The 25,653-nt window shown below is 45.7% G+C and overlaps 1 protein-coding gene across 2 annotated transcripts in view; it reads left to right on the forward strand.

Annotated features, from left to right (window-relative positions):
* Nucleotides 1–698: 698 nt before the first annotated feature.
* The window catches only part of CACNA2D2 (calcium voltage-gated channel auxiliary subunit alpha2delta 2), a 207,928-nt gene continuing 182,973 nt past the window's right edge, over nt 699–25,653 (forward strand). For both annotated transcript variants that reach the window (XM_064432366.1, XM_064432367.1), the window contains exons 1-2: nt 699–1,047; nt 22,764–22,845. In XM_064432366.1, the coding sequence (XP_064288436.1) occupies nt 923–1,047; nt 22,764–22,845 (207 nt within the window). In that variant the 5' untranslated portion in view covers nt 699–922. The remainder of the gene's footprint in view (nt 1,048–22,763; nt 22,846–25,653) is intronic.

The following is a 25,653-nucleotide window of genomic DNA, read 5'->3' on the forward strand; positions in this document are numbered from 1 at the left end:
ATTTAGGCTGTCTGGGGAGGAGGGCATGTGAACAGTGTTCCTGCCTCTGCCTTTGCCAGCTGTCCCTGCCTCGCCAGTGGTCAGTTCCTGGGAAGCCAAATAGCTTGGGTTTGAGTTTAGAGAAGATGAAATTGTGCTGCAGCTATCCAGAAGACAGCGTTTTAAAATCCAGGCCTTCAAAAGTCTGGCTCAGAAACCCTGCCAATCTGGGGGCTGTAGTTATTAATTCCGTTATTTTGAATTTGACGTCTGCCCTCCTGTCACGCTCAGGAACGCTCCCCAAAGTCAGAGCGCGCTTTAAAAAGAATCATAGCCGCTATTATTATTGTATTAAACATAACCGGAGATTCCCATATGCTGCCGTGCCTCCGGGAGGTGGCCCCGCAGGGGAGCGCGGTACCCGGGCAGGAATGGCAGTGCCAGAGGATGGGAAGGAGCCGCGAGGTCCCTCGTCGCTCGGGGCGGGGGGGACCCTCCGGCGGGGCAGCGCCCGGGGCGGGTGCCAACGGGGCGGGTGCCCGAGCCCGGGCGGGGCGCGGGATGGCGCGGCCGGGGCGCCCCAGCCCGGCGCGGAGCCGGGGGCGGCGGGACCGGCGGGGGGGCGCGGAGCCGGGCGCATGCGCTGCGGCGGCGGGGCGGCGGGGGCCGGGGCGGCGCGGGGGGCCGGAGGGAGGGAGGGAGCGGGCGGGGAGGAGGCTGGGCCGGGCCGGGCCGCCTATTTGAGGGAAAGTAGCGCTCGGCGGGTGCTCAGTGCCGGCCGCCGCGGAGAGGCAGCGGGCGAGCGGCCGCCGGTCGGTGCCCGCAGCCGGCGCGGCGCTGCCCCCCTGCCGAGGACTGCCGCGCTCGTCGCACGAGTGGCGGCGGGGGGAGCCGCCCCGCGGGGCCGCCTCTGCCCCTTCCCCGCCGCGCCGTTAATGGAAACATGGCGATGGCGGCTCCGACCGGCAGCGCGGCGCCCGTCGCCCCGGCCCTCTGCGGCCACCTGGCCCTGCTGCTGCTCCTCGCCGCCCCCGCCGCCCACGGCTACAGCTTCCCCCAGCAGCACACGTAAGTGCCGCCGCCCCGGCCGGTGTCCCCCGCCCCGCGGCTCGGCCCGGCGCGGTGGCGCATCGCGGGGCCGCCCCGGGGCCTGCGGGGGAGCGGCGGCGGCGGGGCCGCGGCGGGCGCTGCCGGCGCCGCGCTGGATGCGGGCGGGCGCGGGGGTCTCTGCCCGCTCCCCGCCGGAGCGGCGGGGTGAGGAACGGACCCAAAGTTGCTGGAAAGCACAAACTTCCCCGGCGGGTGCCGGTCCGCAGGGCGGCTGTCGGAGCCTTAATGTGGCGAGAGGGGGGAAAGACCAAAAAGGACTTATTTTCCAGCACCCCCCCATCCTCGTTCCAAGCACACAATATGGTACCCACAACCGGCCGTGCACACCGGAGTTTGAGCATAAACTAATAATGGCTTGATAGTTCCACAGGCTATCCGAGCTGGCGGGTCTTCCTCTCCCTCCCTCTGGAGCGACTCAAATTGACTGTAATCTACTGAAAGAGAGTCGGAAAGCTGCTCGTTTGGGTGAGGGGGTGGGGGACTGGAGAGTCGCTGCAGGAAGGATATAAATAGATTTTTTTTTTTGAGAAGAAATTGCTTTAGAAGTTAATGTTTGGGAATATATTCTAACAGGGATGGCTCTCTTGCCTACCGTGGTAACCCTAAACCTGTCCCTCTCCACACATCCACGGGCAACCTTGCTGAGATGTATTTTAAGAGGCTGTCATCTCCCTTATGAATTACTGAGGTTTGTTGACACAAAACTGAAAAAAATCCAGACAATTCAAAGTAAAGGCTGACACCATGTCCTTACAGTCTGCATTTCTGAAGGTGGGGGAAAGATTTCAATGACATAGAGTTAATAATAGCAGTGTTGCCCTTAACTTCGTGCTGCCCCAGTGGATGTGCACTGCTTTATGTCACAGTTGTCTTGTCATTTGTGATTTGCTTAAGAATAGAAATACATTTCATATATATATATATATATGTCATAGGAAGTAGTTTTGAAAGCCTTTTAGATTAGTGTCTTTGATCTCAAAGTACATTTCTGCAAGCATGTAGTCAGGCCTTCTGAAAAGAAGGCTTATCGGCAGAAGAAACAGTGTTGTTTATTTGGGAGAGCTGTAGCTTACTGTGTTAATATCTGCCTTCACCAAAGGAATGGTTGCTTATTCCAAAATCCTTCCCATTCCGACAGATTCCTTCTGGATTCTTTTGGGGCACGTATTCATATTTTTAAATATCTTTGACCTTTGGGAGCCGATGGTTCCCTTTTCTTGCTGTCACGTAAATACAGAAATTCTTCAGAATAAGACCCTGAGAAATGTCTACCTACAGGGGGAGGAGAGGAAAGGGAACGTGCCAGTTCTCGTCCAAGTACCACAGCCTTGTGGCCTGATCCAGCCTTGCTCTGCCATGAACGATCTCTGCTTCCAAAAGAATGCCTAAAGAAGCAAAGGGGATTCTGTACGTGATGAAGCACAGCTCGAGTTTGTGGGATGTTTTTTATATTTCAGCAGCTTTTCATGGATTGCAAGTTGTTGCATTCACTTATTAAGTTCAGAACACAGTATCAATTTATAGAATAAATTTCTTTTGGGTACCAGTTTGTGAGTCAAAGCTGTGTTTTCTTTCTAGCAGCAGAAAGTTTTATAAGAAGGTTCTACTGAGAGAGACATAAAAAGGCTTAGAAGTTGTAAATAATGTGCTCGCATTCCCTCACCCTGTGATCTGTTATTCTAATAAACCATGCCAACATTTTAACCAAAGCAGTTTTATTCCAATTAATTTGGAGGGGTTTGCTAGAATAGATTTTGTTAGCTCTGTGCTCTCTTATCTGAGGTTTTATCAGAGTGGGCCTGATCCTGAAGTGAGGCAAGATAAGCAAAAACTGAAGCTACTGGCAAAGATCCATAATTTCTTGCAAATACAGAGGAATGATCCTGAAGAGGCCACTAATTGTGTGTGTGTGCCTCTGGTGGGAATCAATGCTGCCTGGCTGCATCTGGAGAAGAGACACAGAAGGGACGCAAGACCTCAACCTGACCTGATACCTTCTTCCTTGTTTGATTCCCCTCATGACCTGCTCTGTGAACCCAGAGAAGAGAGGGGTGATGAATGGATATTTGATGATGATGCACAATTGCTGGGCAGTAGGTTAATGCTCTAACCTGTGGGATGAAATGCCTGGTGAGCCCTGCCCTAGGGCTGCTGTGATTATTTGTTTCTTGGGAAGGAAACACTTCAGGGGAGTAAAGAGTGCGATGGTAACTGGCCCCAAGGCTTGAACAATCGTCTGTAACTGATTGTTCCCCCGAGTACTTACCTGTTTGCACCCTTCTTGATTTTAAAGAGGCTGGATATAACTTAAATTTTTTGGGCAGATTTACCGGGAGCGAGTTGAGCTGATGAGATGTGCTGCTGAATTCTTCCCATTACCAGCTAATTTTCTCCTACTTTGGACAATGCACCCTTGTGAATGATTCAGAGCATTGATTAGAAACATGTTTGTCTTTAGAGGTTTTCTCTGTAAATCACTGAAGTCATCTTTTACTACAGGACTCTCAAAAATGAGGCTGCTTTTTTAAGCAGCCCCAGAACTGTTTCATTCTGGCAAGCAGCAGCATGAACGATTAGGATATCTTGCCTAAGGGGGGGGGGGGGGGGAAGGAAGAAAATAAAGAATATTTTTGGGTTTTATTTTTGTTTACAGTTGTATTAATTATTGTCAGTGTGTTGATTCTTGGTTCTGTCCCTGATAAATCGCTGGTGTTCTACATTATCTCTCTTCTCCCGGGTAGCATGGTTTTAATCATCTTATGCTGAGCTAAGGAAAGCTCAGCTCAGCCAGTTGTCCAAAGGGGAGTTTCTCATTGAGATTTAAAAAGCAAAATCCCAGATTGGAACAAACCCATTGGGGCGGGTGTGTTAGGTGATGGCCATTGACTGACAAGGCTCCTTTCAGGAATTGTCACGTACAAGAACGTGCATCTGTGTGGGCAACGGGATTAATGGCTGTGGAAAGGAAGGCTGTTGGTTGCAGTTAATTTTTCTTTTAAACAGTACACAGAGGGATTCCTGTGGCAGCATGGTAACAACCTCTGTTTGAATTTCTGAGCAGTTTGGTATGAGATAATTGAAAGCCTGGTCAGTCAGGGAAGTCCTGTACCTGGATCGCCATTGCCTCACCTTCGTGGAGATCATGCACGTGAGTGCTGGGGAATGTGGCTGCCACTGCTGCCACTGGGGAGCAGAACAAACCCCCTCCTCACTTTCCAGCAAGGCTTTTAGTCACTTGGACTTGAAAGAAAATTGCCATCTGCTAGAGGGTGGAGAGCCATTTGCTTCTTGTGAGGAAGCAGGTGTGTGCAGAATTGCTGCGTGTCTGCTTGGCTTCATCACTGCTCTGCAGGGCATCCCTGACCAGGCAGCAGAGGAGAAAGGTATGTCTGCAGGGGAAAGTGCCAGTGTGGCGTCCATGGTCCAGTCCTGCTTTTCCAACAGGTTTAGCACTTGTCAGATGTAGACAGTTGTTTTGGGCAGCAAGCTGGAGGTGTTACCCCTCTTCCTGTCAGATAGTGAGCAGTGAAGACTCCTGCTCAGAGCAGTAAGGCTTAATATCTTCCCATCACCCCTGGAAGGTGGGCCTGAGGCTGCCTCTTCAAAATTAGTTGCTTCTTTGTAGCAGATTTTGATTTGTACTTGTCATTTCACCCCAAATGAGGTTAATGATGCTGGTAGTGATAGCACATCTGGGCTATCAGGCCTTGAAATAAATAACTCTATTAGGACTGGATGCTTTAGGGTTTGCAGAATGCCATGTAGATGAAGCTCCTTCTCTTGTTCTGCTGACCACCTGCTGTGCAGTCAGAAAATCTCTTCCAATTATGGTTTTGATGCTTGGCATTGGAACGTGTCTGGAAAGGAGCAGAGAAGCTGGGAGATGGCCCTGCTTGTCTTCTGCTGTGCTCCACTAAGCAGAGAGACAGCTCCCTGGGAGGGCAATCTACCACCAGGAGTGACTGACAGATCCTGGCCCCCTGTCCCTGTGAGGGCTGAGCAGCCTCTGTGACAATTTGTACTCAGTGGAGGCACAAATCCCCAGTGTCCCTGCAACAGCCCTGTGCAGGCTGTGCTTGGTGGCAGAAACCACATTTGAGGTGTGCACAGGCACCCTGAACTTCCCAGAGTTAAAAGAAGAGCCTTACAAAGAGGAACAAATGTTTTTTTAAATCCATTTGCAATATTTCTTGCTATTTCAAAACAAATTTCTCCCTTCCTGTTACCATTTCTGAGCGTTTCCTTCTCAGTTCTAACATAGAGAAAGAGCAGAGCATTGCTGCATTCTTGCCTGTGACACCTCAACACTGTAACCTGCCTGTTGAAAAACTCAAACTCCCGAAACCACAATCTTGAAGGGGATGAGAACCTTCAAGATTGTGGTTTCAGGAGTTTGAGTTTTTCAACTGTATACATTGAGAAATTCTTAATTGAAATTCTCTTGAGAAAGTGTGTGGGTTCCCACTGAAATCAATAAGCACACAGACCTGAGGGTAGAAAAGGGCTCCTGCTTGGTGTTTGACAGGCGGAATTCAGCAGCTTTGTTGTAAAGAAGCTTTGTGTGTGCTTGTGTGCAACAGCCCCTGAAAAGCTGAAGGTGGTTACGGAAGGTTTGAATGGAAACCTGAAGGTTTATTCCTGAACAAGCTGCCTGGTGTTTGGCTTCAAAAGCCAGCAGAACAGCTCTCGAGGGCTCGCGTGCTGGGGCATCAGCACACTGCAAAGTGGAACACGTGCACGCGCTGTACAGTCAGACAATGCTTTTTCACCCAATGAAATACTCAAGTGAGATGAAATAAAAGCAAAAGTCATTACCAAGCAACATACTTGAGTGAAATATTCAGTAAGAAAGGAAGGTATCTGAACGTTCCAATATTTACTTTTCTAGGAGCCTCTTGAAAGCAAAATGTGTTTTGTTAGCAAAATTATTTTTCCTCTCTGGGATGTTGGTACTAGTTTGTTGTTTTAGAGCAGTTCCTGTAATCTAGCCTTCATCCTCGAGTTTGTTATTGCTGGGTTGCATGGGGAATGGGGTTTTACAAATTGTTGTTATTGAGAGTCAGTTTCTGTCAACAAGCTATTGGCATGGTTTTCTTTAAGTTGAATTATTTGATCTTTTGCAGAATGCATGTAGATTTTCTTCATTACCTTGACAGTTTTCCTACAACGCTTCCCGTTCTGTCTCTTTTGGTCAGAAATACAATGAGAACTAAAAGGTGTTTATGCAGACGAAAGGATTCATTCTTCCTCTGTAAAGGGAAGTGTTTCTCGAATTGACTGATGTGTGAGTGATGGGGATATTTAACCAGATGAGCTAGTTACGGGTGAAAGGGCTGCAGGGCTAGAGACACGAGTCAGGCCAGACAAAGGGTCCATGGTCTGTGCTTTCTGTATCTATTCATTAACTCATCACAAGGTCGTTATCCTTGCTTGTGATTAGGCTACCGTGCCCCCTCCTCGGAAGCTGCTGCTCACTCTGGTGGGGGACGGGGCAGGAGCTGTACAGCACAGCTTCTCCCAAGGCTGTGTGGGGCTGCCTTTCAGGAGAACCCGCATCAATTCTCCTCCTGCCCGTCTAGTTGGGACTGAGAACTCCAGAGGAGATAATTGCTGACAGCAATCAGATTGGGTGCTAAATGCCATATAAACCATCTAGGTCAATAATGATGGTAAAGCCTTGGGCACAGTTGTCAAAACAGCAGTCTAGTTTGCCTATCTCTTTGTGCAGTGACACCACTGATTGTGCGTAGAGTTAAACGCAATAAATACAGGATGCAACATGATTTTTAGCTCTGGTGTGTGTCAAAATCCCTGAAGTTCTTGCAATGAAAAGGAGTTCTATAATAAGAATGTCTCTTGCCTCCCTCGACCTTGTTCCTTCTTTCATTGTCCTTGAAGAATGGGGATGGAGCTGTGCTTTCTGTGGACTAGGCTAGAGCTACATCTGCACTAGTGGGTTTCTGTTATGAGTCCCATGAAGCCCTGGGGTAGATTTTGGGTGTCCTTGGCTTCTGTTGGTATGAAAACTGTTCTACCCTGTGACAATTGGGGAATTCCTGAATCAATATGGATTGTGCCTACAGTGAGTATCACTGTGATAGAAAACCCGGAGTGATGCAGTACAAAGGCACGCTCATTTACCTGGCAAAGGTTGTCTATCTTGCATTATTTATGAGGTTTCACAGCACACTAGTAAATTTTGTAAAAGCAATGGAGTCCTGGTAATGTGAGCCTCTTCACTGCAGCTTCCGTAGTGGAGTTCTGAGGAGGTACAGGAGGTGGGGGATGGAGGAGGAGGAGGAAGAAATAGGCGGCAAGTGGAGGGATGGAGAGAGACTGCTGTTTTCATGTGCAAATGATGAGGTGTGCAGAGCAATGAAGTGCGGATTAGTTAGATCATGCTGTGCATTGGAGCAAAAATCCGTGTAGTGTTAGAAAGCAGCCTATGCTTCAGGGAAGGGTGGGGGGTGGAAAGGATGGGGAGTACAGACACAAGGACTGAGCGGGGTGAAAATCTCATGACCAAAATACCGGCTGCTTCCCATCTGTAGAAATGCTGTTTGCAGGGGTAGTTTGGTTAGAGTACATACTTATTTTGGTGAGGTTTTCTTATCCGAGTTCCAGTATAAGAAGACTCAATCCAGAGCTGACCAGGCTTTTCTGTGTGGCATTCAGCAAATGAGAGGCTTGGAAGTGTGCAGAGCACGTGGCTGTTGACCAGAGAGGTTTGCTCAGGATAACCTGGAACATGTGTGTCCACAGGAGCATTAAGTCAGTGTTGTCTGACACAGAGAGCGAGGGCAGTCACTCAGAGTCGTGGCAGCAGTGCGTGGGCTTGCTTCAATCCCTGCTGCAACACCATTTCAGTGCTAAAAGTTAGTGCTGCAGCACAGGTTCACGGCGTGGCTGCCACTGTGCACCAGATTCGTTGGTACACAGAGCCTGCCCCGTGCCTTTGGGCTCCCGAGCTTCTTGGCCTTGCAAGCACAAAGTCAGCCCTGAAACGGTCGAATTGGCGGAAAGAATTGGGAAAGTATTGTATCCATCTCCACTGAAGTGACAAATGAGGATATGATTCTCCTTATAAATACCAATGCCTCTCAACTCACAACAGAGCTGGGTTCTGCAACTTTTGTCACAAGCTGCCAGTTGGCTGTCAGGCTCTGTTTCTTCTCCAGTGGGCACTTAATACTCTGCAGTCCAGAAGAATCCCGTATCTAAAGTCTGAGTTCACATTCATTCTCCAAACAGGAAAGCAAAACAAGGGACATATATCTAAATAATTTTTAGAGCTAACCTTGTATAAGCTACTTACCCTTCAAAAATATATAAAGCTCTCAGTGATGTAACTTCTGTTGAACCAGAGATATTCTTGTATTTGAATTCTCGCATCTATTAAATTTCATGTAATATCTCTCTGTTGTGGATAATAAACACTTTCTGTGCAGTATGAAACAGGGAGGATCACGAATGCAGTGCTTTGTTTGCATTTCTAACGTATAGTGGGTTTTACAGGCAGATTTTTGGCAGCTGTAACGTGAACACCAAAATAGAGACAGACTTAAGCCAAGCAAAGCACCTAATGTTCAACTTTATCAGGTGTTGCAGATTGAGTCAGATTCTGGGCTGTGAGTGGTTGAATGTCTTTTTATTGCTCCATAACAAACTCAGTAGACCCAGAAGGAGCCAAAGTGCTATTTCCTCATGTCTGAGGTAGTCTTGTAAATTAGAGGTCTCTGCTAAGTGTTCACTGTAGTGTCACATTCTTGGGATCAGTGTGTGTGGCAAGTATTGTGTGAGCTCTTGTGCTTTCAGTACCTCTGCAGGGAAAGAAATGCCACTTGCCCAGGTGAAAGTTAACTTTCTGCAGCAGTGTGTCATGCACTCCAGGGGAAGAAAAGGGTGGAAGTAAAAGCATTTAATTATTCAAGGCCAGCAAGCTGAAAAGGGTTTCAGGACAGTGAGCTAGGCAGGCGTCAAAGCTTCTCTGCTTTCCCCTCCTCCCCTGCCTGCTCTGGGAAGGAGGGTAGATTACATGAGTATGAAAAAAAAAATCAACATTTTTCTCTTCATGCAGTTCTTATTTTTTTTTATTTATTCTGTTTTTGTTGGCTGAAATGTCTTAATAACTGTTGATCAGTGACCAAACTGATGACATTATTTTGCCTCCTACAGAATAACAGCACTTCAAAGAGCACAGACCAAAAGGGACCCTCTCTGTGCGTAGGGATGCTTTCATGCCCCCCCTTAGCTGTGTGCTGTGGGATTTCTGATTGAACCATTCCTGATGTTAGGCTTGTTACAATGCAGAAAAAATTGCTGTTGTCAAGTCTTGTGTGCTGTACTCTTCTGTGTAGGTTTAAAAGCTGAGAATTGTCAAGAAAATTTTAAAGATACTGGGATAAATGAATCCCTGATGTAATGATGCTTGTGGGATTATGCCCAGGATAACTTTCAGGCCTTTGTCTTTAACTTTTAAATATGGTGGTGCTTGTGGTTGCTTCTGGTGGGATTTTTATGGTGAGGTGGAGAAAAGAAATGCAGCTAACACATCTACTGTCTGCTGATGCTTTGGTCTCAGTTTCTAAGTAACCCCATTTAGCACCTGCCAGCCTGTTTGACCCAGCAGCAAAAATGTTGTGTTGGCATTTCTGACATCAATACCACCTTTTTACCCATCATCTTAAGGCTAAATTGAACCCTTCTGTGTCACTTGCTCCTTGCTATGTTTATTTGTTGTGATCTAGTCTTTACTGTAGAGAAAAATCTAACCAGCTCTGTCTCACCTCAGCTGTCTGCTGGGTGCTTGGGGCTCTTTTTCATGTGCAGTGGCTCCTTCCGCAGGTGAATTTACACCCTCACTTTCCCCCTGCTTCCCTCTGCTCCCTGCCCAGACATGAGGGCAGAGCAGCTGGATATGAAGGGACTCTGACAGCCACATTTTGGCATGAGGTCTCACTTCAGCACTGTCACTGCTGAGCTTGCCCTTACCTTTTCCTTTCTTGCCCCTTTTCATGCCAGCCTCACTGGGGCTGTGTTTCCTGGAGCAGGCAGTGTTTCCAAGCCAGAGCTGAGGATGCATCCCAAGGCTGGTGCTCTGCATGGAGCACTGCCTGTGGCAACACTGCTGTGTGGGAACCTTCTTTTTCTGCCCTTCTCCTCTTGATGCCATTCCAAGTGAATCCTTGTGTTGAAAGCACTGCTGGTTTGTGCAGTTTATGAATGTGATTATGTGTGCTGAAAGCAGCCTTGCCTTTTTTATTTCATAAGGGCCTCTTAATAAATGTCACTTACTTGGGGACTCAGGCAGCTGAGTGCATGGCCAGTTACCTTTCTCCTGGGGAGTGGCTGCCAGACCCCATCCTGTTCTCTGGAGTCACAGCTGGCTGGTGGAAGAGCAGGTTGCCAGGAGAAAAAAATACAGTGTTTTTATGGTAGTTGGCATAATACTTGACTTTCATTCTTAATTAAATCTACTTATTGCTATGTTTTTACCATTCCCATTGTTCTCAGATCTCACTGGATAACATGATGGCTCTTGTACATGAAGTTGCTTTCAGAGAAAACCAAACAGCTGCAGAAAGGAAAGGCGTAGTAAATGTACCTGTGCTTCTTATGGAGGAATATCAGAATGATTGCAGTGTGATGAAATGGGACCTGCTTGGGCTGCAGGTGAGATGCTCCAGCTGCATTACCTGAGGCCTGTGCTGGGGCCACAAGTAATGTGTGGACCTGCAGTTTCTCCATGTAACAATCTATGTTAGATGAAGGATTCATGTGCAAGGCCTGGTGCTTCAGGGCTGGGTGGAATTGGTGGCCAGAGCCCTGTTTCATCCTGCAACTCCCAGCCTGCAGTCCTGAATCACAGTTTGTTGAACTGCTCTGAAGTTTGTGATGTTCATTGCACAGAAGTCCAGATCCCATGAGCAAAGCGAGGACTATTCCAAGTATATTCTATTTTTTGTGTCTCATTTTCCACATGAAACTAACCTTGCTTCCTCATTTGGCTTGGTTACAGTATTTATTACAATGACATTCCTCCTTATTTTTTTTCTACTGCTATGATATTGAGGTTTAATATTTATCTTCTAATAGTTTCTGAGTAGCAGAGTGCTTGCATTACTGGCAGTGATGTATAGTTAATCCTGAGCACAGATAGCTGTGAGAGGTCCAGACGGACTTCAGCCCTCAGTGGCACGCTTGTGAGTGAGGAAATTAGCTTGGAAATTGCTGTTTGTTAAAATTGCTTCTGTGTTAATCTTGCTGTGATACCACAGCTTCTGGCAGTATGTGGGTTAGCAAGATGGTTGAGGCCGAGAATGAGGGCAGATTCTCACTTTAAAGAGTCTCAGCAAAGACCTTGTCTTACACCTTTGCTCTGAGGAGGTTTACACTGAGCAGTGTGGCCCATTTTTCAATTGCCAGGCCCATCTTCCAGGTGTTTTCTTATCCCCAGTTGACCTTCTGGCCTACTTTCTGTCCACTGTGTGTTAAAAGGTGACCAACCTGTCATTCTTGGCGAGCATCAGGAGCGGAGCATGTGTGCCTCAGGCTTGTTCCCTGGGGAGACAGGTAATTCTTTCATGATGCCCTTGGGGCTCTTCCCCCTCCCATCCCCTCCCCATTGCACTGTGAGCATCTTGTCCTGCTCTCCCTCTTCCACTCCTTGTTGTGAGCACTTGCATTTCCCTATTGCTCCTTTTGCTGCTGAAATGAAGATTCAGAGATGCCAGTAAGTCAGTGGTGAAGCAGAAAATGCAACCAGATCACAGAATTCCTCCTCCTCTGTTCCTTTAAATCAATCCATGCTCTTAGGTGTGGGATAAATGTTTGTTCTACTATGTACTAACAAGACATCAGATTCAGATGCAAGAACAGAAAACGGGCAGGAGGATTTGGACTCCAGGGAAAGTGTCTGTCCCTTTCTTTGGTGTTGGAGGATGGGAACTGTCCTTGTGGATGAAAAGCTTCTCTGAAGGACACTGTTCTCTGGCAAATGCCTGAACATCAAAGCTTGGGCAGTGCTGTTCTCTGTGCAGTCGGAGGGCAAGAGGCTTTGCTGCTGAGTGCTCAGCACTGGACTTCTCCAAATTAAATGGGTGCCTTCTGCTGTATAAGCCCTATGTTGGCTCTTTGTACCATGTAAATTATGGATAGGCACCTTTCCCAAGAAATGCTCTCTTTAAAATTATATTTTTGTGCTGATGAGGCACTCATTTAGAATTGGATCTTATGCTTATTGCCTCCTTGTGGCAAGTGCTCACCAGTGGGAGCAGTTACTGGGCAAGCTGTAGGGCTGTACCTCCTGACTGTCCCTTGGACATTTAACCCCTTGGACAGTATCTGAGATATCATCTGAATATTTCCTGCTCTCTATATGTGTCTTGGAGAGAAATTCTGGAGGCCATTAAGCTGGGTAATTTACATGCTTCTTGAGCCTGTGCCTAGGGAAATATATTTCACAGGTAATTTCAAATCTCTTGGCGCATGGAAGAAGTCATTATTCTGAACAGAAAGGGGCTGGTGATGTCACGGGCCCCATTGAGAGGACCACATTAGAGACTGGGATTTTGCTCTCTTACAGGAAAGTGTCCAAGACATTCTATTCATGGGGTGTTGGGATGTCAGGAGTTTTTGAGTCTAATGTTGATGCTCATGTAGAAAAGCAGAAAAGAGAATTATTGCATAATCCTCAATTCCAGTTACATGTGAGCATATTGTGTATGAGAGCTGGGAGCAAACCTGCTCTGGGGTACCCACAGATGTGTGAGTTTCTTGCTCTGATGTTCCAGTGCTGTCTTCCAAGGGCAGACATCAAAGTTAGCATCAGGAGGTTGAGCTGCAGTTTTGACTCTGCTCCCAAAAGTCTGTCTGGGTTTGAGACTACTGCTTCACCTTGGTAGCTCCATTCTCCCTTCCTGAAAAAGGTGGAAAATATTCTTGTTGGACATATTAGGGAGATTTGACAGCTTACTGTTGATCTTCCTTTTATGGGGTCCTCCAGGACAGGAAGTGAATTCTTTTCAGTGTGAAAAGCTGACTGTGGCTGGAGATGGAGATGGGGAAACTGAGCCTGATAGATCAGCATCCTCTCCATGTACAGCAAACCCTGTAGCACCTTCTGAGTATTCCCAGTGTGGTTCAGGTACTTCCATTTATACAGTTTTGTATCCTTTTCAGAGGAACAGACCTGTATTACTTTTCAGAGTGATATGTAGATGTTTTTTCCCTGTGGAGGGAGCAGTCTTTGTCCCAGCTGGACGGGGAGAAGGAGAGAGGAGGTGACCTGTGAAAGCTGGCAGCTTCATCCCTGTTGCTGTTATGCTCTAGGTAATGCAGCAGTACTGGGACAAAACTGAACTGGGCTTCATGCTTGCACTCTGTCTGCTTCAGGGCTTGTCTGGATGCCACCTTACAGCAGGAAAGGTCTTACAAACAGCTTTTAGATGTGTATCACAAAGTAGTGAGGTAATGGTATAAAATGCAGTAAACTGCTATTTATTTTTTTTAATGCTCTCCACCCCCACCCCTTTTTTCTTTTATTCCTGAAAGGGACTAATACAATGAAGAGCTTCTGCAAATGAAGGCAACTGCATTTGAAATAACAGGGTTCTGGGTGTTTGGCTGGTGAGAGATGCAATAAACGAGCATCGCTAAGTGCTTTATAATAACAATGATTACAATGCTCTCTTAGGAGCCAGGAACTCTCAGGTAGGGGGATGGTGTGGAGAGGGCTTGTTTAAAGTGGGGGGTTTAACTAGATAGACATCGAGTGACAGTGATGCCCAGAAACCCCTGCAGAATGTTACATATGGTGCTTGAGAGGCTACTCCAGAAACCCCAGGAGACTTGGACTGACATGTTTTGAGGCTGAAGCAATGACAATGGATGCCCCTAAATAGCTTCTTGTAGCAGGAGGTCTTTGTGGCAGAGTTTAATGACATCTTTTCTTGGTGAGGAGGGAAGCTGTTGACACAAATTCAGCAGAGTTCTGACTAGTCAGTAGTCCTCCACTAAACTCCTTGTTTGTCTTTAAGTGACCAAATTGATAATTTGTGCCAAGTTTGGCAGCTGAAATCTGCCATGGGCAGGGTGGATTCTTAAAGCAGTCCTCTGATGTCAAGTTGCTGGTAAGAGTTTACACTGTGCTGTTGGCAGTTTGGCCACCTTTGTTTTGCTGCAACTCTCCATGAGTTGCCTTGACTCTTCCTGGCAGTAGAAGCATCACCAGGTGGAGAGTCTTGAGTGTTGGGAAGCTCTTTCTTGCCAGGGGCTCCAGTCCATCCTTATTTCCTGTTTTCCTGCTGCAGCATCACATCTCCCTCATCCTTTGAGCAGCATGCTTAACAATGGAGAAAAGACTGCAATGTATGTATTTAATACTCAGTTCCAGCCATCAAGATGTGGCACCTCTTTATCATGCTTTGCCCAATATCTTGACCAGACTCTACAAAAAAGACCCAAACAAGGGGAATTGTTTGTTTTGTCCAGTATCACACTGTTTGAGTAGTCGAGAGGTGGTGGTTGTGAATTATCCTGGAGTCTTATAAGCCTGCATCAGCTTTGATGGTCCTACTGTTGCTCAGCAGTGATAGAGGAGCACAGGGCAACTCATAGCATGTAATCATGAAGTTGTTTGCATGTGCTTTAGTGGGCAGTGTTCTGATGGCATGGTAGAGGAGCACTGCCCGGGCTGTCATCTTTCAGCCATCCAGCCTGACGTACTCAAATGGCAGCTTCACTGTTTCTCCAGGCTGAGTTAAAAGCTCTCCCATCTCCAACCCCAGGTACAGGTCCTGTAAATTGTGGCTGTTTTGTCTTCAGGGGTGGTTCAGCCTTCCATCTGGTGATGAGGATTTACTGGAATGAACAAGAAGATGCAACAAGCGATCTTACTTCTGTCGAGTTCCCAAGAGAGTCATGAATTATACACAGAATAAACAAATAACCTGATATGTCTGTCATTATATCATAAAGGACTTTAATAATTCATGCAGCTTGCAAAATCCTTACTAAGACCTACCCTCCGTAACCTTATCTTTGCCGTGGGGGATGGGATCTCTTCAGCCTCCACTCAGATTGCATCTGTAAAACAGGAGTCAGAGAGGAGGGAGGTTTTATCATAAAACTTCATCTGTATAATGGGTTGCAAAGTGACGTGCAAGAGTTATCAGCCATTGGGGTCTCAAGGGGTGCTGAAAATGACAAGTGGCTGCATTGGGCGAAATTTATGCAGGTAGTGTGCTCCATAAAACTGACACCTATTCACTTATTTATTAATTCATTGTGTTTCAAGTCTAGATTTGTGACAGGCTTTGAGATAAGGAGCCCAGTTCTAATCCTGTGTGACGAGAGTACGAAGATGGTGCAAAGAAGCCATGGGCTGCTCTTGCTTCTGATGCACATCAGGAAGTGTGCCATGGAAACAGAGTTCCCAGATGTAAACTGGGAGCAGAGTTTTCAAAAAAGCAGGGAGACTAAGGTATTGTGTTAGCTTGGGCTCTGAAAAAACCAGTTACTTCTTGGGGGTAGGATACTGCTGGTATCACCAGTGCTGCTCCAGTGCTGATAGCCTTTGCTTGTGGCTTTTTTTGTTTGTTATGGTCCTGAATTGGGTAATGGGTTCAAGGCTGGAAGGGCCTTTTGGCAAAAGGCTATCCTCTCCCCTGTAGTCTGCAAAAAATACCTACTGTGCTTGCTTTGCCATTTTTACTTTTCATCGCTGTATCCGTGAGAGGTTGTGGACATGTTTGGTCAGAAGAAATTGGTGCCTGTGTGGGCCCTTTCCCAACACTGCCAAGCAAATGTACCAGCTCACACATTCAGTGGCTTCTTCCTCTGTCTGTGGGCAAATCATCCACCAACAGACTGAGATTTTCCTCAAATCTACTCCTAGGCTTTAAATTATTCACTGCATTATCCTTTGGCCTCCAGCTCCTTTGCATATCAAATACTCCAAATCAGTTTTTTGTAAAGTTTGAAATTCAAGATATTTTGATTGGATACGCAGCTCTCAAAGAACAGTTATCGTGGCTCTTTGTCATACTGGGAGGGCATTTCAAGTGGGGTCCTGCAGGGATCTGCCCTGGACCTGCTTCTATTCAATAGTTTCATTAATAACTTAAGCAATGGAATAAGAAATATGCTTATAAAATTTGCAGGCGACACTGAGCTAGGAGGGGTTGGATGTACTTTGAAAGGCATTACCGGAATTCAAAATGATCTAGAAAAATTGAACGGCAAGCTGGATATCAGCAAAATGAAATTCAGTGAAAACAAATGCAAAGTACTGCACTTATGAGGGAGAAATGAAATGTACAAATACAGAATAAAGAACACCCGTCTGGGTAGCAGCGTGGCAAAAAAGATCTTGAGAGTTATTGTGGATCACTTTGAGTCAGCCAAGTGCTGTCATAGCAGAAGGGCACATTTATTCTTCAGTGTTCAGTAGCTTCTTGGACAGGACTGGGGAGGTGATGTCTTCTTCCTCATACAGCACTGGGTTTGGCTTCTGTTGGAGTACCTGACCTCACTTTTTGGCATGAGCCTTTGGAGATACAGGCACACTGTAGAGAACCCAGAGAAGGGCAACAAAAAGAATGAATGTTTTATAAAACAGTGCAAAACAGAGAAAGCTGTGAAAAGCTGAGTTTCCCTTTCTATTTATTTTACTACTCTAAAGGATGCTACAGAATCATGATCTTCCAGTTCTTAGGAGCTTGTTGTAAGATTTTTTCAGTGTCAGCTGTAGGTGGGATATGTGGAAAGAGGAAATTGAGATTTAGGGTGAATGAAAAGGGAACTTTTTTACCATGTGCTGAAAAATGGAATTGGGAAGAGGTACCGTGAGGATCTTGGGTTCACCTTCAGCAGAGAATTTAAAGAACAGATTAGAGAACATTTCATGCAGAGGGTTCACTTAGTGCAAGTAAGTGGTGGAAGAGGAGTTCCTGAAACTCCTGCCATCCTGCATATCTGTGACTGAACAGCTACTGCCTGTTCTGTCCTCAAGTGGAGGTAGACGTTGAATGGGTAATGCTTCTGTTTTTCAATACAGAAATCATATTTAATGAGTAATTTTCCTATTGTCCTAAATGTCACTGGTGACAAGTTGGTGGTTACTGTTGGTTTTCTCACAGATACCTACAGAAATATTCATGCTCAAGAGCTGTTAATGAAACACAATTTTTTTGGTGTAATTTTCCCCTCAGACTTATTTTCTCCTCACTCAGCTTTATCTATGCCACAGGTTGAGAAAATTCTGCAGTTACCCTTTTTATTACATTTTAATACTTGATGGGGTGTCAAACTGGGATCAAGATGGATCTGGTAGGGATTTTGTCACTTGGGGTTTTTTTTAGGTGCAGTTTTTGTAAGACATACCCTGCTGCAAAAAATTTGAAAACTTAGAAGATAGGACACAGAAACAGACCCAGAAAGTTAATGTTTGAATTGAGAACAAAATACTGTCATGAAAGAGATGAATGTAGACAGACTATCTCTTTCCTGTCTCTTTAAAGATTTTTCTTTAGGATATAGTTCTAACATTCCTTTGTCCTGTCCTTCCTCACTGTAATAATGTCAAAGATGCTTTCTTATTACAGGGAAAACCAGATGGTAGAGGTGAATAATGTCTTGATAAATATTAAGAAAAGACTAGTCCAGAAGGCAATTTTTTCCCACCCTTCCTTTATATAAACACCTGGGCACATACTTTAAATTAAAACACAGTCATAAAATGACAATGTGGGAGGCTTGATAATGTCTGGAAGCACGGTCAGTAAGTTATTTGGAAGGAAACAGGTGTTCTCTCTAAGTTGTATCTTCAGGGTAAAATAAAAAGGCAACTTGTTTTTCCTTGATGGGTAAATATTTGCTCACGTGGGTTTTTTACAGCCTAGGTATGCAAGAGAGCTCAGAGGGGGCATATCCTGCACACACACGTGTGCACATGTGTGTACTGACACAGGCTATTATAGTTAAAGGATTAAGCATCTTGAAGGAATAAGCCAATTATAAGAAGTTCCTGCACAGCAAAAATTAGACAACACAGTAATTAATAACCTTATTAAATAGCAATATTTGGGCACTGAACCAAAGCCTATGAATCAGGGTGAAGCATTCTTGGCTGAACACACTGCGTGAAGTGTAGACACTTGTTCAGAACACACTCTGTGTAGAACCCAATAAGCTTTGGGGCAGTAGATCCACTTAGCAAGTAGCTTCTCCTCTTGTGCTTTAATGTTTCTGTGACTCTCTCTTATTTTTGGGGCCAGAAAGGCAGCAAAAGAAAAGGACCAATTCTCCTGTTTTGTTTTTTTTTCTAACATCCTCTTCTGTTCACAGCCAAACAAGCACTCTCCTAAGGCTTCTTTTAAGTAAAAAATGTCCTCAAACAGAAAACTAATTTTCTTTCCTCTTGCTTCTCTTTCCCAGTGCTTTTGTGAGAGGTGCCTTGCAATGAGGCTTATACTCATTAATGGTTTGTGTAACTGCCTTGCCCACCCCTAGGTTAGCCATGAGGAGGTGTCACTGCAGCCCCTGAGGGGTCTGTCCCACGTACCCAGAGCCACCAAGGGACAGAATGACTTTGGGCTGAGCTGCTGTGGCACGTCCCTGGTGCTGGCCACAGGCTGGCAGGGCATGGCTTGCACTGGTGCCTTCTCTGTGAGTGTCTCCAGTTTCTATACAGAAGACCAGGACTCTCAGGCTGCCATCTGATGTGTGCACAAGTGTGGGAGGATCGGGCCAAGCACAGCCTGTCTCCTGTCTTTCCAGGCAATTATAATTTTCTTCTGAAGCTACACAGCTGGAGCAGTAGTACAGCCTCAGACACCAACATGGAAGTCTCTGCAACTGCTTGGGTGACCTGAAGCATGGAACATGCCCTAATCCTAAAAAGGCTGCTGTGAGCAGTGGCAAGGCACAGATGCCCACTGAGAAGGACTGGGACACGTGGGATGCTTTGCTTCTTGGTCCCAACTGCAGCAGCAGTGATTTGCTTCCTGGTGTTCTTCTTGACACAGTAAATAGTTTTGAATATCTGCTTCTTTTTTAAAGCCTACTTTATATCATCTGTAAGAAAAATCAAATATGCAAATTATGTAATCAATTAACATTTTCGTAGTTTTCTTTGGAGAGGCAGTGATAAATGGTGTCGTGTTTTCAAAAATCAGTTACCACCCTTGCAAACGTTGCACTCGAGGCTGTAATATTTACAGGTGAATAAAACAACCATTTTTTTCAATCCTAAAGATTTTTTATTGATGTCCTGAATGTGTATATGACAGCTGTAGAGTAGTTGGGTTGGGAAAGTCCTATGGAGACTCCTCAGCAACAGGAGAGCCTGCTGAGACAATGGGGATGAGTGAGATGTGCTGGGCATGTCACTGCCCAAGAGAGGCCAGGGGATAGTCCAGGCTCCTTCCATGCAGGCACAGAGCTATTACGTGCCATCACAAATTCTTGAGCTCCAAGGTTTTCTCCTGGCCCATGTTTTCTCACTACAGTGGACACCAAAGTGGTGCTTGGTTTTAGGAGGTTTGTGCACATGGCTCGTAAAGAGCCTGCTGCCTTTCCGTGAGCACCACCACAGCCGTGCCAGTGGCTTCCCAGCCAGAGCATCAGCTGTGTTCTTTATGCTTTATTTGGAAATGACATTTCACAAGAGCAGCAGGGACTCCTGGCAGCATGTTTGAAGGAGTTATCGAGCCCTGTAGCACACCTGAGGCGTGCAGTAATGGCCCAGGAATGCAATGACTGCCGTGCCTTATTGCTTACAGCTTCCATAGGAGGCACGCTGCACACAGGAATCTCCATGTCCATCGTGGGCTAGCAGCTTCTTCACCCTCTGCAGCCTTGCTACAGACAACTTACATACAATTTTAAGTACGTTAGTTTAATGTTTGGGGTTTTTTTAATGGTAACTTTCAACCCAGTATATGATAAGTGACGTGAAACCTCCAAATTTTGGGATGCGGCCCACTCTGCAGACTTCTGTCTTGGACATTACCAGGGTAGAGGGATTGATCAGACAAGAGTTCTGCCAGTGCTTTGATGTGGGTGGGGGATGTGCTGCGTAGAAAAAAGAATTTTTACTACCACTGGCAAAAGTTCTTGGATAGCCATACTACACCAGAAAAAAAGAAGCTGCTTCTGCTATTACTTTTTCTTTAAAATCTGGAAACCTGGTGTCAGCTATGCCAAAATGCTGTCCTTTTTATTTGATAGTGTAATATGTGTATTTATTTCTTTTTAATATTGATATCACCAGGCTTAGCTGGACTCTTTGGGAAACTGCTGCTCTGTAAGACTGAGAGTCAGGTATCATAGGAGTGCACAATTGTAGGGAACTGCAGCTATTCTCATGAATGAAAAACCCAGTGACTTTTCTCTAAAATAGTAGTACTTCTTGGGGCGGAGGCAGGGGGTGGAATAAGTTAAAACAATTTTTTTTTAAACAAATCTGCTGACTAAATTTAAATTAATTGTAAATCCCAGCTCAACTGAGCGCTCAGTGTCTCTTTAGCATATGCCAACAGAGTAATATTGATGCCTCTGTCTTCCTCTCTAACTAATCCTTTCTGAAGGCTTGGCCATACGTGGCATTTAAGCGGATAGGAGCAGTTGCTAATGTTGATGGATGCAGCTCAAGGTGGGAGGTAATTTTTCCTTGCTGTGGTGGTGTAGGTGTTCCTGGTGAGAGCTGACACAGGCAGGTGTCACTGAAATCAAGGATCTTGTACAGAGCTGGAAGTTAAGGAAAAGTGTCAGCTCCATAAGTGCTCGGTGGGGTTTCTCAGACCTGTGGCTGAGTATGAGCATATAATTGATTTTTTTCAGTTCACTGGACAAACTGGAGGAGGGGAAAAATAAATTCAATTTTGGTTTTTCAAGGCTTTTTCTTAAGTGAATGACTTGTGTAAAGATAGATATTTTTTTGGTGAAAATACTTCAGAAGATTTGTGGGTAACTTTGATACTCAGGGTAACCTGACTTATACCTTTGATAAAACGTTTGACTGGAAAAGGAAAAGAAACAAAAACCCACAAACCCAGCCCTCCCCTCAGTTCTGTCTGTGACCTGGTACCTTCACACTGGCAGCCCCACTGAAGGCTTTGCTCTCTCTCCTCTGGCAGAATAGGGGGTTTGCTGGTATCTTCACTCATTTCCTAAATTTCCCTTCCCAGCCATGCTTCCAAGGGACAAGAAATAGCATAAGTTACATTGGAAAACTGAAAAGGCTTGGCGTGCACATTAAATCTTGTTTTCACCCACAGCCTTGTATGCTATTGACTGGCATGAATTTTGCCTCAGTAATACACATCTATCTGCCAGCCCTTCCCTTGTCCTGCTGGTCCCTCACCCCTCAAAAGTGATGCTCCAGCTCTGCTCTGCCCCTCAGCTCAGGGCATCTTTCTGCTTTCATAATTCTGCCCAGCTTTTGGGCTGTGCTGTGTAATTCAGAGCTGAAAAATAGTTGGGTTTCTTTGCTCCTTGATCTCTGAGAGAGCCCCTCCATGGTTTGGGGGTTGTGGGGGAGTGCATGTGGGCTGCCGGGGGGATGTCTCTTTGCATGAAGAATGAAATCATTAGGTGAACCTAACGAAAGTGCAACCTCCCCGAGCTGATCTGCTCCCTCCCACCAGCACTTTGCCCTGCCTCTGGCCTTACCTTCTACTCCTTCTGCTCCTTCCCTCCTTTTTGTGGCATCCATTGAGAGAGAAATGTTGCTTTGAAAAAAGCACTGAAGGCAGTGCCAAGTGGTGCAGAGGCAATTGAGTGTTGCTTTTCCAGGTCAGATAGGAGATTTGACATTTGCCTGGGCAGCGGCTGAAGCCGGGAAATCTCATTAAAAGAAGGAGAATTATCAAGTTCTGTGGATTTAGCAGAGGGTTTATTTGTTGTTGTTTTTGACTTGGTGTTATTGCTGTAGGCAGCAATCTGTGTGGCTGAGCGTATAGAAGGTGTTGTGCCTGTGGAAGGCCTGGCAGCTCCCTCTCTGTACAGGGCTCAGAATGAAGGAGGTGCCAGCGGCAGCTCCCGGCCCTTCCCTCTGCCCACCTGGCACAGCCGATGCCTGGCACAGCTTGGCTTTGCTGAAGGTGCAAAGCAGCTGAACCCTTGGGCACTTGCTGCTCTGTGCTTGGCTCCTGGCTGTGCCCAGGTCTCTCCCGTGGTGCTGCAGTGATAATCCATTGCTGCAGCAGGACAAGACACCTTTGGCCCTGCCGTGGCTCGGGGTTTGCTCTCTGCCACAGAGCCCTGCTGAAGCAATAAGCTGTTTTCTGTACTCCACAGCACTTCGACCTTGTTAATCACTCTGGGCTTAAATAATTATCTACTGCAAATGTTTATATAAGGAGAAAATAAAGCCTCAAGCCTTGCAGTTTTTGTTGTACCTTTTTCTCCCCTCTTCTCTCCGTGGTGCCTTGTGCATAAATTTTGAAGTCTTGAAGTTTATAACCTGCCCCAGCTGTAATTCTCAAAGCAGTGTGTTCTTGGTACTCTGCCCTGCCCTCGGTGCTGCAGAGAGAGAGCAGTGAACTTAGCTGAGGCACTGATTTCCTCCCTCTCCCTTCAGTCCCTTGCTTATCTGCGCAGTGTCAGGGCTCTGACTCTTTCTCTCTCTTTCTCTCCCTTTCTCTTTCTCTCTTTCCCTCCATCTCTTGCAGTATGCAGTACTGGGCCAGGAGGCTGGAGCAGGAGATTGATGGAGTGATGAGGATATTTGGTGGAGTCCAGCAGCTCAGAAAGGTAAGCTGTCTTTCTTTTACCTGTGCTGCCTTTCTTGTGGCCATGAATGTTCTCATCTGCAGAAATCACCTGTGTGAACACTTGCACTCCGTCACCCTCTCAGCTCACTCCATGGGCAGGGTCATGGCTGGCTTTGCTTCTGGTTCCTGGGCAATCAGATACATTTATCAAGTCTGTGGGAGTGAGTGTGGTTTGTGTCTGTCTCTGGGGCTGCATGTCACTGCTATCTAAGCATGTACCTCTCAGGTTTTTCCTATATGACACACTAAAAAGTAATAAATTCAATGAACCTTTCCTCCAGGGACTGAAGGTTGTGTTTTAAATTTAAACTTGTGTTGGCAAAGCAGGAAATGTTGAAAGGATAATTTTGCTAGCCATTGGAAGCTCCTTGTTTTTAAATATACATTGCAGGTAAAACTGTAGTTGTTGTTTGGCTACTGTTTCCAAGTGCCACAAAACAAAATTCAGTTACTGATGCTGGCATCTGCCTCCTGCTCCCTGAGTTAGCACCAGGATGCAGAGGCTGCAGAGGCCAGACCTGCTCTTCTCCCGGCAGCAGTGCTCTGGGGTGGGTCAGGGCAGTTGCAGAACAGCTTCACCGGGGTTTATTAGGTTTGGGATCAAACAGCCTTTGAAGCCTTCCCCATTTCCCTTTCCCCATAAAGCCCCGTTTTCCCTTGCCCACACTCTTGTGCTGACTAGCTGATTTGAAGTTGAGCAATTTGGAATAACAGTTATGGTGTTAATCTAAAGAAAATAGGCTTCTCTCGAGTGATAAATATGTTACCCCAGGAAAAAAGCATGGGTGTATTTGTGTTTTCTGGTGACAGTGACATGTTCTTCTCAGACGCCAATACTTTTATGGGACTCCTACTGTCTGTCTTGCACTAGTAGCTGTATTGGCTTAAACAGAACTGCTGATATTTTATACTGTTGGTTGTAATCCATTGTCTAAACACAGAAGTCACACTATTTTCTTTTAAATGCATTTTGAAATGAGTTTACCTGAAGGCTTGAAATACTCTTCATGGTTCATCCATTCATTTGTGTTCATATTTGAGCTCTAGAATGGTGTACCTGGGCTTTGTGTGCATTCATTTCAACTGAACTTCAGGTGGATTGATATAAACTTCATGTGCAGCATGAAAAGCATATACACCCACCTGGGTTTCAGCAGATATTTTTGAATGTAACCATGCATTTGTGCAATGCAGTTTTGCATGTTGGCAGGGTCTTAGAGCTGGGGATGTTTTCCAGGCAATACAATGGTGCAGCAGCCAGCATTCTCTTCAGCAGAGCACAATCATAAAAAACAAAAGGATTGCTACTACATTTTTGTACATGTTCTCTCTTACAATTTATTCTTATTAGCTTTGATTTTACTCCTTTGCATGTTAAATAGGTGTATCATGTAATTTTTTTAATGCCATAATTAAAGAGAAATTACACCTCCAATTTGCCAGCACTTGACTCCTATTGGCCAGTCAGTCAATTACAGGTAAGAGAGCTTCCCACTTTTCCTGTTTAATTCTCCTGGTAGAACATAATGCAGTACTTCAATGGATTAATACTGGATACACTGACTACAGAGGGATTGAAAGCGCTTTTTTGAAATCTGTTTTGGAATCTTCTTGTGAAGGGAGGAAGCTAATTATTGTATCTAGTAAATGCATAAACCAGCTGAAGCCAAGAAATGAGCTACTGAAAATTCTACTCTGCAGCTGTTTGAACACCAGAAAGGCCTGGTGGAGGCTGTCTGCTGATCTCTAGGGGAGAGCTTGGGATGTGGAGTTCAGGTTTGATTCATAGATGCAATATCTAATGTATGATACTTAAGACCCCCCTCACTTGCTAGTGCACACTAGCACAGTTTCACTGATGGAAAATGGCATGGAGTGATTTACCCTGAGGAACTCAGAGCTGCACCTGCAGGGAGTCCTTACCCAGCAGCTGCACACAGGTTCATTGGGGTTACAGTATGGAGCTGTCTAATGTCATAACGTGGCACTGTAACCTACTTGGAGACATGGATTTAAAAAGTTAAATTTAAAAAAGTCCACATTCTCCTGCAACCACACTCAAAATTTAGAAGGTGAGCAGGCAGAGGGGGAAGGAAGAGCCCCTGAGGAGCTGTGGGAGCTGAAACATGGTATAGCTAGAAGCTAATTCCACCCACTGGGATTTCACAGGAAGGTTCATCATTAAGCAAGAGTAAACCCATGCAGGGTAGGAAGAATAAAGAAAATGAAGCAAGTAGAGCCTGTTTTTTGCTAAAAGTTGCTGATGCTCTTTGGGCTTGCCATGTTGGCCTGGGACATGTCTGCAGAGGGGACTTCTGGTTCATTGTGCATAGTGATATTAGAAAACTGCTCCAGTGGGGGGGGAACAGGGCTCCAGTGTCAATAAAGACAGAACTGGTCCTTCTGAACTTGGTGGGTTGTGAAGTGGTGGGTTCCACTGCCAGCTCTCATGGGACTAAGAAGCTGTAAGCACTGGAGGTGGGTCCATGCCAGAAATAGATCTTCGCTTTCCAGGCCTGATTACCAAAGTGACAGACCAAAGAATAATAAAAAATACCCTCCTCTGAGATTTGCCAGGTTTACTTACAAATCTTTCTTTCTTGGGTTGTTGTGAAAGGGTGAAGAGCTGTTCTTTGGTTATTGCCTGAAATCATAACTGTTATGGCATATGAGGCATGAAATTTATTGTCAGAAATATGGTGTCCAGGAACATAACGGTGCTGAATATTTTATCTTCCTGGAATGCTGCCCATCCCAGAAAGATTTTTTTTTTAACTCTTCAGTCATT

The sequence above is a fragment of the Passer domesticus genome, chromosome 9 (assembly GCF_036417665.1).
Source record: "Passer domesticus isolate bPasDom1 chromosome 9, bPasDom1.hap1, whole genome shotgun sequence".
Lineage (NCBI taxonomy): Eukaryota > Metazoa > Chordata > Aves > Passeriformes > Passeridae > Passer > Passer domesticus.